Consider the following 16,872-nt stretch of genomic DNA (forward strand, 5'->3'; position numbering starts at 1 on the left):
TGCTGCTGCTGCTGGCGGTGGTGCTACTGCTGAAAAGCGCCCAGCAGCAGCAGCAGCAGCAGCAGCAGCAACGGGTGCTGCACCAGCCAGAGCAGCAGCACCAGAGCTGAGAGTACGCCCCAGCAACAGAAAAACTATCAGCAGCAGAAACAGCAGCAAACAAAACAGCGGCAGCAGCAGCAACAAGAGCAACAGCAGCAACAGAAGCGGGAGCAGCAGCAACAATAACAACAGCAGAAGCAGCAGCAACAGCAGCAGCAGCAGCAGCTGCACCAGATTTAAAGACTTGGGTTGCTAAGACGAGAGACAAATTTAATCTCCGCCAGATGGAGGCCTCAAATGAATGCGAAACTGCAGCAGCAGCAGCAGCAACAGCAGCAGCAGCAGCAGCAGCAGCAACAGCAGCAGCAGCAGCAGCATTGTTGTTGGTGGGTTAGGAAGCAAATGATGAAAGACAAACGAAAGGAGATATGCGAAAGACACAACAAAAGAGAAGGAGACAGAAAAAAAATAAAGAGAAGAAAAGGAGACACAAAAGGAGACACTTGCGCAAACGCCATAATGCAAACCCTAAACCCTAAACCCTAAACCCTAAACCCTAAACCCTTAAGCCTCCACCATAGATTCTAAAGCGTAAACCGTAGACCCTAAACCCTAAACCCTAAACCATACTGAACCGTAAACCCTAAAACCTCAACCTTAAACCCTACGCCACACGAAAACCCTAGATTCAAAGCTCTAAACCCTAAACCCTAAACCCTAAACCCTAAACCCTAGACCCTTTTCTCACAGGATACATCTGAAAGATGTGTGTTTCGCGTTTTTTCTTCTTGAGATATTTGATGCCCCGGCGAAGGATAAAGCTGCAGCTGCATTTCTTCTAAGCTGTAGTCTTCGTCTTCCTCCTCGCTGCTGCTGCTGCTGCTGCTGCTGCTCCTGCTGCTGCTGCTGCTGTTGCTGTAGCTTTGGTTGTGTCTCTTAAGAACAGCAAGGAGGCGACGTTGATAGAATGAATTTAAAAAGAAAAGAGACACAGGGACTTCTATGGAGACAGACATCCGCAGCTGCTGCTGCTGCTGCTGCTGCTGCTCTCGCTGCTGCCGAAGCGCAGCAGCAACGCGCTCTTGCAGGCTCTCGCTCGAATCCTGAGCAGCAGCAGCAACAACAGAAACAGCAGCAGCAGCAGAGGCAAGAAGAGTAGCAGCAGCAGCAGCAGCATAAACCATATGAGCTATATATACACGGGGGGCAGCAGGAGTGTAGCAAGTGCTTCTGCAGCAGCAGAAAAGCAGCAGCAACAGCAGGAATAGCAGAAAATGAGCAGCAGCAGCAGCAGCAACTGCAGCAGCAGCAGCAGCAGCACTAACGGGTACAGCGAGTTGAAGGGTTTTTGCTTCTTCATCTCTTAGCAGCCGCTCCGCTACTTCGACGCCCTCCATACCCTGTGAATCTGTTATGTGCACAACCGCAAACCCTAAACCCTAAACCCTAAACCCTAATTGAGTCCTACCCATAACCCCATGGTCTAAACCCCTGTCCCTAAACAGATTCAAAAATCAGGTGAAGGCCTAGGGTTTATGAACTAGGGTTTAGGGTTTAGGGTTTAGGGTTTAGGGTTTACCATATATCTCTCTCAGCCGCCGATGCTTCAAAACAGAGTATGCGCGGTTTAGTCTCACAAATGCTGTAGGCAGGGTACTGGGGGCCCCCCCAGGGGGCCCCCCAGGGGGCCCCTGGGGCTGGGGGGCCCCCTCTGCTGCTTTGTCTGGATGAAATAGGCGAGCGAGTTTGCGGTAGCTTGCTGCTATGTCTGCTTCAGTTGCCTGCAGCAGCAGCAGCAGCAGCAGCAACAGCAGCAGAGGCAGCAGAAGCAGAAAATAAATAAAGGAGGTGGTGTTGCTACTGCGGAGGCTGGTGCTGATGCTCCTGTCAATGGTTTTGCTGCTGCCGCTACTATTGTTGCTGCTGCTGCCAGTACTATTGCTGCTGCTGCTGCTGCTGCTGCTGCTGCTGCTGTTATGCTGCAGTGCCTCAGCGATTTACAGCAGGAAGTGCAGCAGGATCCACAGACAGCGGCAAAAATTGCTGCTGCTGCTGCTGCCGGTGCAGCAACAGGAGCAGCAGCAGCAGTCGCAGCAGCAGCAACAGAAGCAGCACCAGCAGCAGGATATACCGAGCGTGTAAGATGCAGCAGGTCGTAGAGGTCTGCCTCCTCTTCGTTCGAATTGCTATCCATCTTAGCAGCAGCTGCTGCTGCAGCAGCAGCAACAGCAGCAGCAGGAAATCTCTCTGGATTGCTGCTGAAATAACACCTTCGCTGCACCTAGTGTAGGCACTGCAGCAGCAGCAGCAGCAGGAGAAGAAGAACGAGTAGAAGGGCCTTCAAGGGGGCCCCTACTCCCTGTTAGAGAGCCCCGGGGATTCGAAATAGTAATAATGCTGCTGCTGCTGCTGCTGCTGCTGCTGCTGCTGCAGAGCTGCTGCAGCAGCTCTGCAGCCGAAAGCGTGTGGGGTTGCAGACGCAGGGTAGATTGAACGCAGCAGCAAACAGCCACAGCAGAAGCAGCAGCAGCAAGCGCAGGAAAGGTAGGAGGAGCAGCAGCTGCTGCTCTGTTGCTGCTTGGGGAGGAGACGGCTCAGCGCAGCAGCAGAAGGCTGGGTAGTCGGCGCCCCTTTGCACTCCAGGGTTTAGGGTTTAGGGTTTAGGGTTTAGATTTTAATGTTGAGGGTTTATAAATGCACACCTAACCAAACACCCTAAGGAGGCAGTCTGGGGGCCCCGGGGCCCCAGGGGGCCCAGGCGGGCTTGGAGGCCCCCTTAGAGCCTGAAGCCCAAACCCTAAACCCTAAACCCTAAACCCTAAACCCTAAACCCTGAATTTTCTTATCACTCTGCACTGATATACTTTTTATTTCTACATATTTCTTAGCTGATCCTCTTCAGCAGCCATCGGTCGCAAGCAGTTGGGGGCCCCTGGGGGCCCCTCTAAGAGGGTGAAGATGAGGCGAAAGGGGGGCCCCCTACTTTTTGAGGGGCCCCCAGCCTTTTTCTTATTTGTTTTAGCATTGGGTCTTAATGGGTTGCTGCTGCAGTGCAGCCTGGGGGCCCCCCTGGGGGCCCCCCTTGGGGCCCCTATGCTGGGTACTGGATCGGTAGGGTATTACGCGCTGCAGCAGCAATACTCTCCTCTATCAGACGCCTCTCTAGGGGCACCTACAGCAGATATTAGAGGGTTCAGGGGCCCCCCTTTGTTGTTTATGTTGAAATCTCAACGTCTGTCTTCGCATTCACGCGGAGATACTGGAGGGGTGATGGGGGCCCCCCTAAGGGGGCCCCCCATCAGGGGGCCCCCCAGTACCCTGCTCTGGGGGCCCCCCATCAGGGGGCCCCCCAGTACCCTTTCCTTGGGTCCCCCGGGAAGGGTATTCTTGGGGGCCCCTCATGGGGCCCCCAGGACTTCCTTGGGGGCCCCCAAGAGGGCGCTTTGGGCACTGAGCAGCAGCAGCAGCAGCAGCACCAGCAGCAGCAGCAGCAACGAGGGGGCCTCCCCATGGGGGGCCCTCCATCAATTAGGGTTTGCTTTAAAGATGAATAAAAAGTACAAGGAGAAGACATCAAGCACGAAGACAGGGGCCCTTTCATATCTTAAGAGGCCCTATTACGTCCTCGGAGAAGACGGGAACTTCAAAATTGAATCCAGGCAAGGGTTTAGGGTTTAGGGTTTAGGGTTTATGGCTGAGGGTTTAGGGTCTAGGACTCACGGACTGCACAGAGTCGTGTTGGTGTTGCTTCTCCTTCATCCACGCAGTGCAGCCGGTACTCCGGCAGCAGCAGTAGCAGCAGCAGCAGCAGCTGCTGCTGCTGCTACTGCAGCATCTACGTCTGCTACTGTTGCTGCGCTTGCTGCTGTTGCTGCTACTATTGTTGCTGCTGCTTGTGCTGCTGCTGCTGCTGCTGCAGGGACCCTCCTGCTGAGGCGATTTTTGAGGGTTGGGCAGATTTGATAGAAGAAGAGGAGCGGTTGTGGGGCCCCTCAGCAGCAGCAGCAGCAGAAGAAGTAGTGCGAGGAGAGAGGCAGTTGTCTATTAAAGACAAAATAAATGAAAGGCTTTTAAAGGGGAGAAAAGCAGCAATTGCAGATTATGCATTCAAACAGCCTCTCAGCAAACCCAAGCTCTTGATCGTTCGCCCCAAACAAGGCACGCAAACCCTAAACCCTAAACCCTAAACCCTAAACCCTAAACCCTAGTTGAGAGCAGAAGAAGTATATTCGCCTGAGCGTTGTTTGACTTTGTTGTTGTTTGTATTTCTGTCTTTCATTCTTTGTTTATTGAGGAAATTGTCTGTTTATTGTTAGCACAACCTGCATTAATTGTGTTTCTATTTTGAGGTGTATGTACACGTAGGGGCATACTGCGACTTAATGAAGGAAGATGAAGGCCGTCTGTCTTCACTAGTAAAAAAGCTGAGGTTTAAGTATGATTCTTCTCTCCTTGAAATAACAGACGTAAAGATGAAAGCAGATGCACCTCTTTGTGAAGTTTTTCTTGCTGGACCCTTTCCTGGGGTTTGCCGCATCTTTTATGCTCGAGGCGCTACGCTGCAGGTACAGCTGAAGATATATACATTATTTGAATTACCTCCTTTGCCTCTTTACAAAACCTCAGATGTTTTAAATCACAGAAAACCCAGACATTACGTGTCTGCATCCATGAGGTGTATATACACCTCTCATATATATATATATATATATGGTATATTTTTTTTTCATGTTGCCTCATGCACTTGAAGTGCATTTATAGAAAATGATAAAATGCACAGAGACGCAGGATCTTCAGGTGTACAGACGTTTCAGCTTTCAAAGGCAGCTAGGGTGCTTGTTGCATTATCTGCTGCAGCTGTTGCTGCAGCTGCTGCTGCTGTTTCTGCTGCATGTACAGCAGAAGCATGGAATTTGTTGTGGTGTGGTTGGTGTTCTCTGTCTTGTCTGTTTTTCTCAGTACCGCGTGCGCCCTCGCTTTCGCACAGTTTGTGAATTGCTAGAAAAAGATGAAAGACTGCAACAAAAATATGGAGGCGCCGGCTGCCCAGGGCTCTTCCCTACTTGGGATGAGGGGGGTATTTTAGAAGAAGTCGATGAATGCCTCAATCAACCGCCGCCAGACATGGAGGTAAGAAAATCCATCATCTAGGCACAGAAAACTAGGGTTTTCACCTTAGGGTTTAGGGTTTAGGGTTTAGGGTTTAGGGTTTAGGGCATAGAGTTTAGGGAAAAGAGGTTCCTACAGGGAGAATCACGCGCGGAGGAGCAGCATTGTGATGGTTTGTAGCTTGCAAACAAAGTGCATGCTTACCTCTATGCGTGCCTGCATGCTCACCTGCCTGCATGCATGCATGCATGCATGCATGCATGCATGCATGTGCATTCGCCTTATCTGTGTGGTTTGCTTTGCTTCAGTCGTACCCTGTGAATCTTGAGTGGGACAACGTGGCGAGTTTATCGCCTGAAAATCAGGAAGAGCGGCCTTGGTGGTATAACAACGTTCACTACCCAACGCGGCGAGCAGTGCAGCGTGCATTCGAAGAGGGCGTTGCAGACTTCCGCACTGTTATTGAAGCGGAGTATAAACTAATGAAAGAACACGACAGAAAAGAGGGAGAACGCCTTGCACATTTAAAGGCAGAACGAGAAAAAGAAAGAAAGGCCCTTTGAAAAAAATTCAACTGCTGATATTTCAGTGCCTTCGCCACACGAAGAAAACTTGAACAGGTGCCTTGCCGCGGAAAACAAAACAACTGCATGATGCAATTCATTTTTTTCTTGTTTTTTATCCATTAACAAATAATAAATTCAGGATGATCTGCACAGATCCCAACAAATTTACTCTCAATTTCCCTCTGGAGCTGCATGTACACCTGAACTGTTGAAGCGGTTTGTTTAGTATACGAAACGCACAACTCTGCACAAATTCGAGGCATCATTCAGAGGGTTAAATTTTTGAATTTAGATGGATTCTATCAACGTTTTCTAAAATGATTCATTTCAAAGAGAATGAGGCACTTGAAAGCATCAGCTTTCTCCCCTTTTCCCCTCTACTCGCGTTCTTGTTTCGGCGTGTTTCTGTTACTGCTCTCCTTCTGTATACCGGCGGGAAGCGTGAGAACACAGGAAAATGCAACTTTTCTACCTGGACTCATGAAGCCTACACCACCTCGAATTGGTAATTGCATTAAATCTGTTGTTTATTTCGTTCTCTTCCCCCCCCTTCCCCCCTAATGACCTCGCGGGTTATAGAAGTAAAACTGATGCCAAATAAGAAGTTCCGATTGACACGAAAGGAAATGCAATCAATTCTTTCAAACCTACGTCAAGAAATTCATGAACAGGCAAACATCATTTAAAAGAAAGGTGCAAACGCGCAAACCTCCTAATTCATGCTTTCAGGTTTCTAAGGTGCAGCAGCAATTTGAATTCAAAGGTGAATCTGCCTCGGGCCCCCTAATCCCCGGCCCTTCACTTCCTGAGGGAGTTTCTATGGCGAGCGCCTCTGTAAGCAGCAGACGCATCCACTTCTACCCTCTAGAATATATTAATGTCTTCTTCTTGCAAACAGACCCAGGGATTCAGACAGCTGGAACCTCCGCATGCAACAACACCGCAGCAGCAGCAGCAGCAGCCCTACACTCTACGCGCAATGGTAGGGGATCTTTTTAGTTTAAGCCTGATTATAAAACCCTGAGGCGTTTTGCTGTACTTTTCGTTTACTGCTGACAGCAAATTGAAGAGAAAGAGGGAGCGGAGAGAAGCGAACAAAGCCGTGCTGTTGAAGCAGAGACATTAAAAGATATAATTGAATCCTTTTCAGTAGTGAGTGCATGCAAACACAACATAAAAACAAACAAAATAAACTAAATAAATAATTTAATCAATCAAAACCACAGATCTCCCGGGTGTCTAGAAGGGCAGAGGAAAGGGAGAAGCAGACGCTTCCTAATGGTGATCATTTTTTTTCTTTTATCTTTCATATTTCTTTTCTTCTCATTATTAATTTTTATTAAAAGGCCCTTTGTAACGACCATACGTACACCTGAATGCAATTCAGGTGTACGTACACATCACGCCACTCACAACGGCTTTGAAGCAACTTCAAACTCTCTCACACACCAGCAGAACAATAACTCAGCCTGCTGGAGAGGGCCCCTGTAGAGTACTTGAGGGCCCCCTAAACACCCCTTTAGGGGCCCCCTAAACACCCCTTGAGGGGCCCCTAAAGGGCACTTGAAGACCCCCTAAAGGGCCCTTGAGGAGCCCCTCAAGGGTCGTTTAGGGGCCCCTAAGGGGCCCTTGAGGGGCCCCTAAGAGGCCCCTTGGGGGCCCTTAAAGGGCATTTGGCTTTCTCGTGTTTCTGTGGTTTTCTCTTCGCTCTATTGTAAATTCAGTTTGTGAGGGCCCCCGCTAACAGCTGAGATAAAACAACTGAAGGGGCCCCTCTGGTGTATGTTTGTTTGTAATTGAATATGTCTTGTTTCTGCTGTGGGTTGAGGGGTTTTTCTTTGCTTTATTAAGCACAGACAAGCCATCGTCATAGCCTAATAAACCCTTCGAGGTGCTAGGGTTTAGGGTTCTAGGGTTTAGGGTTTATTACTCCAGGTTAGGGTTTGCGTCTCTCGTTGCAGCAGCACGGCCTGCTGCGCAGCAGACAATCGCTAGTTAGCCGTGGCTAGCTAGGACTTACTATCTAGCTAGCTAGCTAGCCAGCTAGCTATATAGCTAGCTAGCCAGCCAGTTTACGCCATAATTAGAATTAGTTTTTAGGAGCAGAGACTGCACTGTAGCAGCAGCGGCGGTGTTGTTGTTTTCGTTGCTGGTGCTGCTACTATTGCTGTCGCTGCTGCTACTCTTGCTGCTGCTGGTGCTACTACCGCTACTGCTAATCCTGCTGCTGCTGCTGCTGCTGCTGCTGTGGTTTGAGTGGCAAGAGGTGCAGCAGCAACTTCCCTCTGTCTGGTTTCTAAAGAAGAACTGCTTTGAGTCGTTTGGGGCTTTAATTGAATATTTGTGCATGCATAAGCAGAATTAAACGAGAAGAAGATACAAAACAATACCCGAGAAATATTTATAGCATTTAAAGGGGCTCTTGAGGTGTCTGTGCTTTGTGTGGAGAGAAAACGAACAGAAAATATACTACTTGTAGCATTTTAAATGAAATTCAATGAAATATAAACAAAGAAATAAAAAACAGTCCTCTTCATCGAACACACTTGTGCAGCAACCGCCGCTGCTGCTGCTGCTGCAGCTGCTGCTGCTGCTGCTGCTGAAGTCTTCGTTGCTTCTCCCTCAAGCGACCCCCCATTTACATAAAACTTTAAGCCCTTTTTTGTTTAATTATAAATTTTAATTAAGACAAATGAAGACTAAACGCCAGCTTCAAAGAAGAAGAAACTCTGACGGGGCGGCCCCCAAGTAGACCGATGGGTTTGAGACATTCAACTCGGTGTGCACGCCTCAAACCCTAAAACGTAAACCCTAAACCCTAGACCCTAAACTATAAACCCTAAACCCTAAACCCTAACTCCACTGGGGTCAATTTTCTCAACCGTTTGAAAGATCAAAGGGGCCCCCGGGGGGCCCCCGCCCCCAAGTGGTTATGCAATGTCTCTTCAGCCTTTTCAGTGTTTGCATCTGTTATTAGAGGCTCTTCTTTGTCTCTAAACTCTAAACCCTAAACCCTAAACCCCAGCGTTGGTGCTTCTTTTTGTAGGGCTGGAGCGACGCCTCTTTCTCCCCTGCGATCCCCTGGAAGCTGACTTCTAATGAAGCTTTTTAGGGTTTAGGGTTTAGGGTTTAGGGTTTGGCTTCTCAGCCCACTGAGTATAAACCTCAGATGGAAGCACAGCAGCTATCTTCTCCTCTGCATGCTTCTTCTTCTTTCAGTGAATGATATGTTGCATTTCTTCATTTTTACCCTCTCAAACCCTAAACCCTAAACCCTAGCCGCAGCGATCTCATGCCTATAGGAGACCAACAAGGCAGCTGCAGAGGGGCCCCTCCCGCTGCGCCTTCCTTCTTGGGGGCCCCTTCGGGGGCCCCCCTGGGGGCCCCTATGGGGGCCCCTCTGGGTGGCCCTGTGGGGGCCCCTGGGGGGGCCCCCCTAGGGGGCCCTGTGGGGGCCCCTGAGGGGGGCCATCTGGAGGCCCCCGTGGGGGGCCCCGTTGGGGGCCCTGTGGGGGCCCCTGTGGGGGGCCCTGTGGGGGCCCCCGAGGGGGGCCCCTGGACAGCAGCAACTCAGCCTTCTGTGTTTGTTTTCTTGGAGAGTATGTGCGGTTTGAGTAAAGAGAGTCAGGAGAAAGTGCTGCAAACCCTAAACCCCCGATCTGTTGATGATTTTATTTGCTGCTGGCTAGAAGCCTGCTCTCAAGTTGCATATACACCCCACAATAGGAGGGATCGCGTGTCTCGCTGTCTTCAAGACTTACAGTCTTTCTTAGAGAAAAGCAGCGGCAAAATAAACCAGCAGCAGCAGCAACAGCAGCAGCAGCAGGAAGAGCAGCAGCAGCAGCAGCAGCAGCAGCAAACCTGCAAACGAGATGCAGAAGAAGAAGTGAAAGCCCGAGGCATTCCATCATCTCAGGCCACCACAGCCAGCTGCGACAGCAGCAGCAGCGACATCAGCAGCAGCAGCAGCATCAGCAGCAGCAGCAGCAGTGGACAGGAGCTGCGGCTTTGTTCAGGTGAAGGATGCAGCCCTCCAAGTACTCAAGAGTTATTATCGCTTCCTGACGAGTTAGGAGCCCCCTCAGGGGGCCCCCCAGGGGGCCCCCCTGGGGGCCCCCTAGGGGGGCCCCCAGGAGAAACCCTAAACCCTAAACCATCACTTTCTTTTTTGTGTAGACAGGGTTTGTTCAGGCTGTATGATGCGGAGGCTATTGCAAAGATGCCTCCTTTTAGTTTATTAGACTTGGAGACAGAAGAACGAGAGAAGTTTGTACAAAGTATTGCTGCTTTTTCATTCAAGTATCTAACTGACTTGCAACTCCTTTTGCTTAGGGTAAGGGTTTAGGGTTTAGGGTTCAGGGTTTAGGGTTTAGGGTTTAGGGTTTAGGGTTTAGGGTTTAGAGTTCTGTGTTGAGGGAGTTTCGCTGCTCAATGTGCGATGCATCGGCGAAAGTCAAGAAGAAGGCGACTGGCTTACCCGAGAGTAGGGTTTAGGGTTTAGGGTTTGGGGTTTAGGGTTTAGGGTTTAGGGTTTGTGAGTGCAGGAGAACATGAGGGAGATCGCCGACATCCTGGTGACTCGCGGCTGCCTTTCTGTTCAGAATCTGATGGACCTCCTGCAGCAGCAGCAGCAGCAGCAGCAGCAGCAGCAGGTTGCTCATTTGGAGGATACTGCAGCAACAGATCCTAATCCTGCAGCAGAAGCAGCAGCAGCAGCAACAGATACATTTGCTGCTGCGGCCTTCCTAAGGGAGCGATTTAGCATGAGCTACCAGCAAAGCAAACAGCTGCTGCAGCTGCTGCTGCAGCTGCAGCAGCAGCAGCAAGAAGAAATCCGGCCTGTGCAGCAAATCTCCCAAGACAAAGAATTCAAGAAGGTTGCTGACAGGGTATGCTGCATCTGCATCTGCTGCTGCTGCTGCTGCTGCCTCTGTTGCTGCTATTATCACTGCTCCTGTTGCTGGTCCAGTCACTGCTGCTGTTGCTGCTGTTCTTGTTGCTGCTATTGCTGTTGCTGCTGCTTCTTTTCCTGCTCTTGCTCCTATAATGCTGTTGTTGCTGTTGCTGTTGCTGCTGCTGCTGCTGCTGTTTGTGCGTAGCCCGCCCAAGTATCATCCTCTTCAAGTTTTATTTTTGCATTTAGCATTCATTATTTTAGGGTTTAGGGTTTAGGGTTTAGGGTTTAGGGTTTAGGGTTTAGGGTTTGTGTTTCAGGTGTATTCATATGTACACTTTGACCGAGCTCTTTTTGACTTAGTTGTCGATACACCTCCTTTTCAGCGTCTTCGGCATTTATGTCAACTCGGCGCATGCAAGTTTGTCTTCCCGTCCGCAACTCATACTCGTTTTGAGCATTCTTTAGGTAAACAATTTGTTTGTTTTTTACTTAATAAATATATATATATATATATATATAAATATATATATATATATATATAATTCTTGTCTGTTTTATTGTTCATTCATTCGCATGGCCTTTATAATTTGTACAAGAGTCATAGTATAATTTATAATTTATTAGACAGTAATAATGCATGTCTGCTTTATTATTTATTATTTTATGTTATAATATTATTTTATTAAAATATTATACTGTCTGTCTCCTTTCGTAATAAACTGTCTCCTTTATCTTTTCTCTGTCTGTCTCTGTCTGTCTCTGTCTGTCTCTGATTGCATATAACGATTGCTTCTTCTTATCTCTCTCGTTCTTTCTCTTTTATATATTATTATATATATTTATATTTATTATGTATTTATTAATTATATATTTATTAATTATATATTTATTAATTATATATATATTTATTATTTTTGTGTATTTGTTTGTAATTATGCAGGAGTAGGATTTCTTGCGGGTCGGTATTTCTCAACTTTAGCTAAAAAGCAGTTATCTGTCTCTTCTTCTTGTTCTTATAATCAGCCTGATGAGGACTTTGCATATGGTGCTGCATGTTCAAGTCTCAGCAGCAGCAGCAGCATCAGCAGCAGGAGCTTCTGTTGCTGCAGCAGCAGCTGCAGCAGCTGGAACTGGAGCAGCTGCAGCAGCAGCAGCAGCAGGAGCAGCAGGAGCTGCATGCATAGAAAGTTTATCAGCATCAGCAAAACCTGCAACAACCCCACCACTACAACCACCACCAGCACCAGCAGCAGCAGCAGCAGCAGCAGCAGCAGCAGCAGCAAGAGGAGTAAGAGGAGTAGGAGTATGATAGATACATATTCTGAGTCGGATTATTTCTTTTCGTCAACTTCTTCATATCTTTCTTCATGCAGAGAGCTCAGAAGATTGCAGCAATGTGTACAGTTAGCAGGGCTTTGTCATGACTTAGGTCACGGACCCTTCAGTCATTTGTTTGAAGCAGATTTTGTAAATGTGCTTCGAATGAAACACCCTGCAGCAGCAGCAGCAGCAGCTGCAGCAGCAGCAGCAGCAGGAGGTGGAAGCGGAGGAGAAGGGGCAGCAGCAGCTGCTGCAGCAGCAGCAGCAGCAGGAGTAGCACCTGCAATGCATGCACGAGGGCTGTGGCATCATGAAGATATGAGCGAACAACTTGTTCAATATATCTTTTCTGATTATTCTGATTGCGGAGGTAATAAAGAAATAGAAGAAGAAGATATAAACTTAATCGCAAATATCATCAAAGGTGCTCCGCCTAATTGGCTGGGGGCCCCTTCACTTCATCCTATCGATCAGCTCAGTCGTGCTGCACTCGATATTGTCGGTAGGCATCATTAAACCCTAAACCCTAAACCCTAAACCGTACACCCTAAACCTTAAAGTTCTAGGTGAACGAAGGAGATGCAGACGGTTTCGTCGGGATGCGTCATAAAACCCTAAACCCTAAACCCTAAACCCTAAACCCTAGATGAACAACAAAACAAACAGACGCTCGATGCTGTAGGTATGCATCATAAAACCCTAAACCCTAGATTAACAAAGGAGATGCACTAGATATCGTCGGTATGAGTAATGTCATTATAAGCCCTAAACCCTAAACCCTAAACCCTAAACCCTCGATGAAGGAAAGAGCTGCACTTGCTATTAATTAATTAATATAAATAAGTAAAGTAATTAATTAATTAATTAATTAAAGTAAATATGATAATTAATTAATTAATAAGCTAGTCAATGAAAATAAACGAGCAAATTAATATAAATTATTAAATAAATAAACAATGATATATATATATATATATATTTATTTATTTTTGTTTTGATTTGTTTGCAGCAAACAGAAGAACAGGATTAGACGTAGACCGATTAGATTATTTAGTTCGGGACTCTGTTTGTTTACCGTCTTTAACTCATTTGATTGTTTTCTCTCCTTCTCGTATATTTGCATCCTCTCGTATTATAGAGGGTAATATATGTTTTGATATTAATGAGCTTCATTCTGTCTTTGGGGTCTTCTATGCACGATATTCTCTCTTCAATTGCATCTACCTACACAAAAAAGTAAAACCCTAAACCCTAAACCCTCAACCCTGAAAAACGTCGTCAGATTAGGAGTCATATTCATGCAGATACAAGCAGCAGCAGCAGCAGCAGCAGTTCGTTTGCTGCTGCTGCAATAACAGCTCTAAACACATACTTCTACACCCTACTATGCTTTAGGGTTTAGGGTTTAGGGTTTAGGGTTTAGGGTTTGGGTGTTGCAGGTTCGAGCTGTTGAGTTGATGATAGCGGAAGCGCTCAGAGAAGCAGATCCTGTCTTTCGATGGAGTGAAGCTGTTGATGACGTAAATAAATAAATAAATAAATAAATAAATAAATAAATAAATAAATAGATTAAATAAATAAATAGATTAAACAAATAAAATAAATAGATAAATAGATAAATAAATAGATTAAATAAATAAATAAATAAATAAAATAAATAAATAAATAAATAAATAAATAAATAATAAATATTTGTCGTGTTCTTCTGTCTCTTTGCTGTCTCTTTATCTGTCTCTGTTTTTTAGTCTGTCTGTCTCTTTCTTTAATTCTTTCGATATGTTTATGTGTATATTGAGATAAAGTATTTATTCATTTATTTATTTGTTTATTTATTTATGTTTATTTATTTATTTGTTTATATTTGTTTATTTATTTGTTTATTTATTTGTTTTTAGGTTGTTAACAGATGAAAGTTTATTATTGACTGTGTTTATGTGTATATTGAGATAAAGTATTTACTGATTTAAATATATTTATTTATATTTATATATTTATATTTATTTATATTTATATATATTTATATTTATTTATTTATTTATTTATTTGTTTATAGGTAGAAGAGTTTTTGATGTTAACAGATGAAAGTTTATTATTAGATGTGCTGCGTCATCCAGTATGCCGAGGAGGCGGCAAAGAAGAGTTTTCTAGTCTTTCTTCGTCGGAGATACCGCGTTTAAAGAAAGCAAATAGGTTATTAAGAAGTGTTTGTAGAGACAGACAAACTAATTCTCTTTATAAGCATGTTGCTTCTGCTAATTTAACTCATAACAAAGACCTCCGTCTTATTCAAGCTGTATGTACACCTGAGATTCTTTCTCGTCTTTCTAGAGGTGCTCTTCAACCTGACCAAGTTATTCTTGACTGTACGTACACAATAAACTCCTATCTACCTAGCTAGCTAGCTAGCTAGCTAGGTATCTATATCTATCTATCGATCTATCTGGCTAGCTAGCTAGCGATGTATGTTGCTACATCGCTAGACAGCTAGCTAGGCAACGATGGATGTTGCTAGCTATCTATCTAGGAAGCATTGCATGTTGTTAGCTAATTATCTAGCTAACAGCTAGCTAGCTAGCTAGGTAACAATGTATATAGCTAGCTAGGTAGCTATATATATTGTTATTTAGCTAGCTAGCTAGCTAGCGAACGATATATGTTGTTCTTACTTGATGTTGATACACCGCGAGTATATTTCTTTCTTTCTCTATTATCATCTTCTGCTGTTTCTGCTGCTGCTGCGTGTGTTCTGCTGCTCTTGCTGCTGTTCTTGCTGCTGCTGCTGCTGCTGCTGCTGCTGCTGCTGCTGCTGCTGCTGCTATCAGGGCAGCATTTGCATTATGGGATGGGTGCTTCTTCTCCTTTTTCGTCAGTGCGTTTTTATTCTTCTGCTGATGCGACGACGTCCTTCTTAGCGCCTTTAGACAAACTCGAAGCATATCCAACCTACTATGATACACACCAACTCAGGTGAGCTCCTGCTGCACTTGCTGCTGCTCCTGCTGCACTTGTTGCTGCTTCTGCTGCTGCTGTTGCTGCTGCTGGTGCTGCTGCTGTTGCTGCTGTTGCTGCTGCTCTTGCTGCTGTTGGTGCTGTTGCTGCTGCAGTTGGTGCTGCTGCTGTTGTTGCACTTGCTGCTGCTGTTGCTGCTGCTGTTGCTGCTGCTGTTGCTGCTGTTGGTGCTGACGATGATGTTGCTGCTGTTGCTGCTGCTGCTGCTGCTGCTGCTGCAGGTTATATTGCAAGGATGATTCGAAGGTGCAGGCAGCAGGCGATGCGTTTAGAGAGTGGTGCCGGCTCTACGATCTCTCAGAAGAAGTCCGCTACTCTTTTGTTTGTTTTGTTTGTTTTGTTTTATTTATTTATTTGTTATTATTTGTTTGTTTTATTTTGTTTGTTTTATTTGTCTTTATCTGTTTTCGTTTGTTTTGTTTGTTTGTTTGTGTTCGCCGTTTGTTTTGTTTGTTCTGTCTGTCTGTTTTGTTTGTTTTGTTTGTTCTGTCTGTTCGCTTTGTTTGTTTTGTTTTGTTTATTTGTTTGTTTTTATTTGTTTGTTTTATTTTGCTTCTTTAACTTGTTTGTTTGTTTTGTTTGTTTTATTTGTCTTTGTTTGTCTTTTGTTTGTTTTGTTTATTTTTTGTTTATTTCAATGTATTCTTCTTGATATTCTCTTTAAATAATAAATACTATTTGTTTATTTTCTGTATTTGTTTAATCTCTTTATCTTTATTGTTATATAATAACAATAAAATATTTTTTTTTGTATTTGTTTGCTCAGCCGTCTTGCGCGTCTCCAGCAGCATCAATAAAACGAAGCTCTGCTGCTTTACAAAGAAGATATTTGTCTCCTTCCGTCTCCTTTCCTAAACAGCAGCAGCAGCAGCAGCAGCAGCAGCAGCAGCTCCTTGATTCTCGCTGCTGCTGGTTCTCATCAGCAGACACTGCAGCAGCAGCAGCAGCAGCAGAACCATTGTACAGGCTTAAAGCTGCTGTAGATGCTGCTCCCGTTACTGCTGCGTCTCCTGCAGCAACCGCTGCAGCAGCAGCAGCAGCAACAGCAGCAGCAGCAGCAGCAGCAGCAGCAGCAGGAGACAAACGCGTATCAACACCACAAGCCAGCAGCAAACGAAGGAGACACCCTCAATAAAATAAAACAAAAGCAAATAAAATAAAATAAAATAATATTTTTAAAAACATATTTATTTAATATGCAAATATATTTAATTATTTATATCACCTGGATTAATGAAAGAAGAGAAATCATGCTGCTGCTGCTGCTGCTGCTGCTGCTGCTGCTGCTGCTGCTGCTGCAGCAACTGCAGCAGCTGCAGCGGCACGCAGCCAGAAAAGAGAAGAAAGATAAAAATAAAAAAATAAAATAAAATAGAAAAGACAGAAGAGACAGAGCAGACAAAAAAGAGACGAAAAGATAAAAAAGAGAGAGAGATAAACACAAAAACAAAAGATAAAAACAAACAACAAACGAACAAACAATAGGATATATATATATATATCAATATAAAAAATAAATATATATATATCAATATAAAAAAGCAAAGAAATATATACACTTATATATATAAATATACAAAAAACAAACGTACATAAATATATGCATTTGTACATATATATATATATCAATATAGAAAAAACAAATAAATATATACACTTATGTATATATGTATATACATATATATATATGAATATTATATATATATATATGAATATAATATATATATATATATGAATATAATATATATATATACATATATATATATAATTAATATATATAAAGATATAACTCGCATTGGATGTGTTGTTGTATATCGACAATCAAAATAAACAGAGTACAATCTTACAAGTGCAGCCTAACTAATATATATATATATATATATTTATTTTTTATTTATTTATATATATATATATATATATACATACTTT

General features: G+C 44.7%; 3 protein-coding genes across 3 annotated transcripts; 2 read left to right on the top strand and 1 right to left on the bottom strand.

Moving 5' to 3' along the window:
• Positions 1-606: 606 nt before the first annotated feature.
• On the bottom strand, positions 607-2,236 carry EAH_00048090 (hypothetical protein, conserved; the record flags this gene model as incomplete). The annotated part of the gene is made up of 5 exons (XM_013391421.1): positions 607-615; positions 798-1,145; positions 1,368-1,450; positions 1,622-1,823; positions 2,174-2,236. 5 exons carry the CDS (start codon positions 2,234-2,236, stop codon positions 607-609), a joined length of 705 nt encoding a protein of 234 aa, XP_013246875.1.
• Positions 2,237-4,514: 2,278 nt separating this feature from the next.
• On the top strand, positions 4,515-5,714 carry EAH_00048100 (hypothetical protein, conserved; the record flags this gene model as incomplete). Its single annotated transcript, XM_013391422.1, has 3 exons — positions 4,515-4,607; positions 5,002-5,172; positions 5,460-5,714. 3 exons carry the CDS (start codon positions 4,515-4,517, stop codon positions 5,712-5,714), a joined length of 519 nt encoding a protein of 172 aa, XP_013246876.1.
• A 3,295-nt stretch (positions 5,715-9,009) lies between these two features.
• Positions 9,010-16,078, top strand: EAH_00048110 (hypothetical protein, conserved; the record flags this gene model as incomplete). The annotated part of the gene is made up of 11 exons (XM_013391423.1): positions 9,010-10,050; positions 10,262-10,606; positions 10,932-11,079; positions 11,555-11,659; positions 12,044-12,436; positions 12,944-12,999; positions 13,374-13,454; positions 13,988-14,297; positions 14,805-14,901; positions 15,165-15,249; positions 15,710-16,078. The coding sequence occupies 11 exons, from the start codon at positions 9,010-9,012 to the stop codon at positions 16,076-16,078; spliced, it is 3,030 nt and encodes a 1,009-aa protein (XP_013246877.1).
• Between the last annotated feature and the right edge of the window lie 794 nt (positions 16,079-16,872).

This window comes from Eimeria acervulina, genomic scaffold, assembly GCF_000499425.1.
Source record: "Eimeria acervulina Houghton genomic scaffold, Eah_scaff751, whole genome shotgun sequence".
Taxonomy (NCBI): Eukaryota; Apicomplexa; class Conoidasida; order Eucoccidiorida; family Eimeriidae; genus Eimeria; species Eimeria acervulina.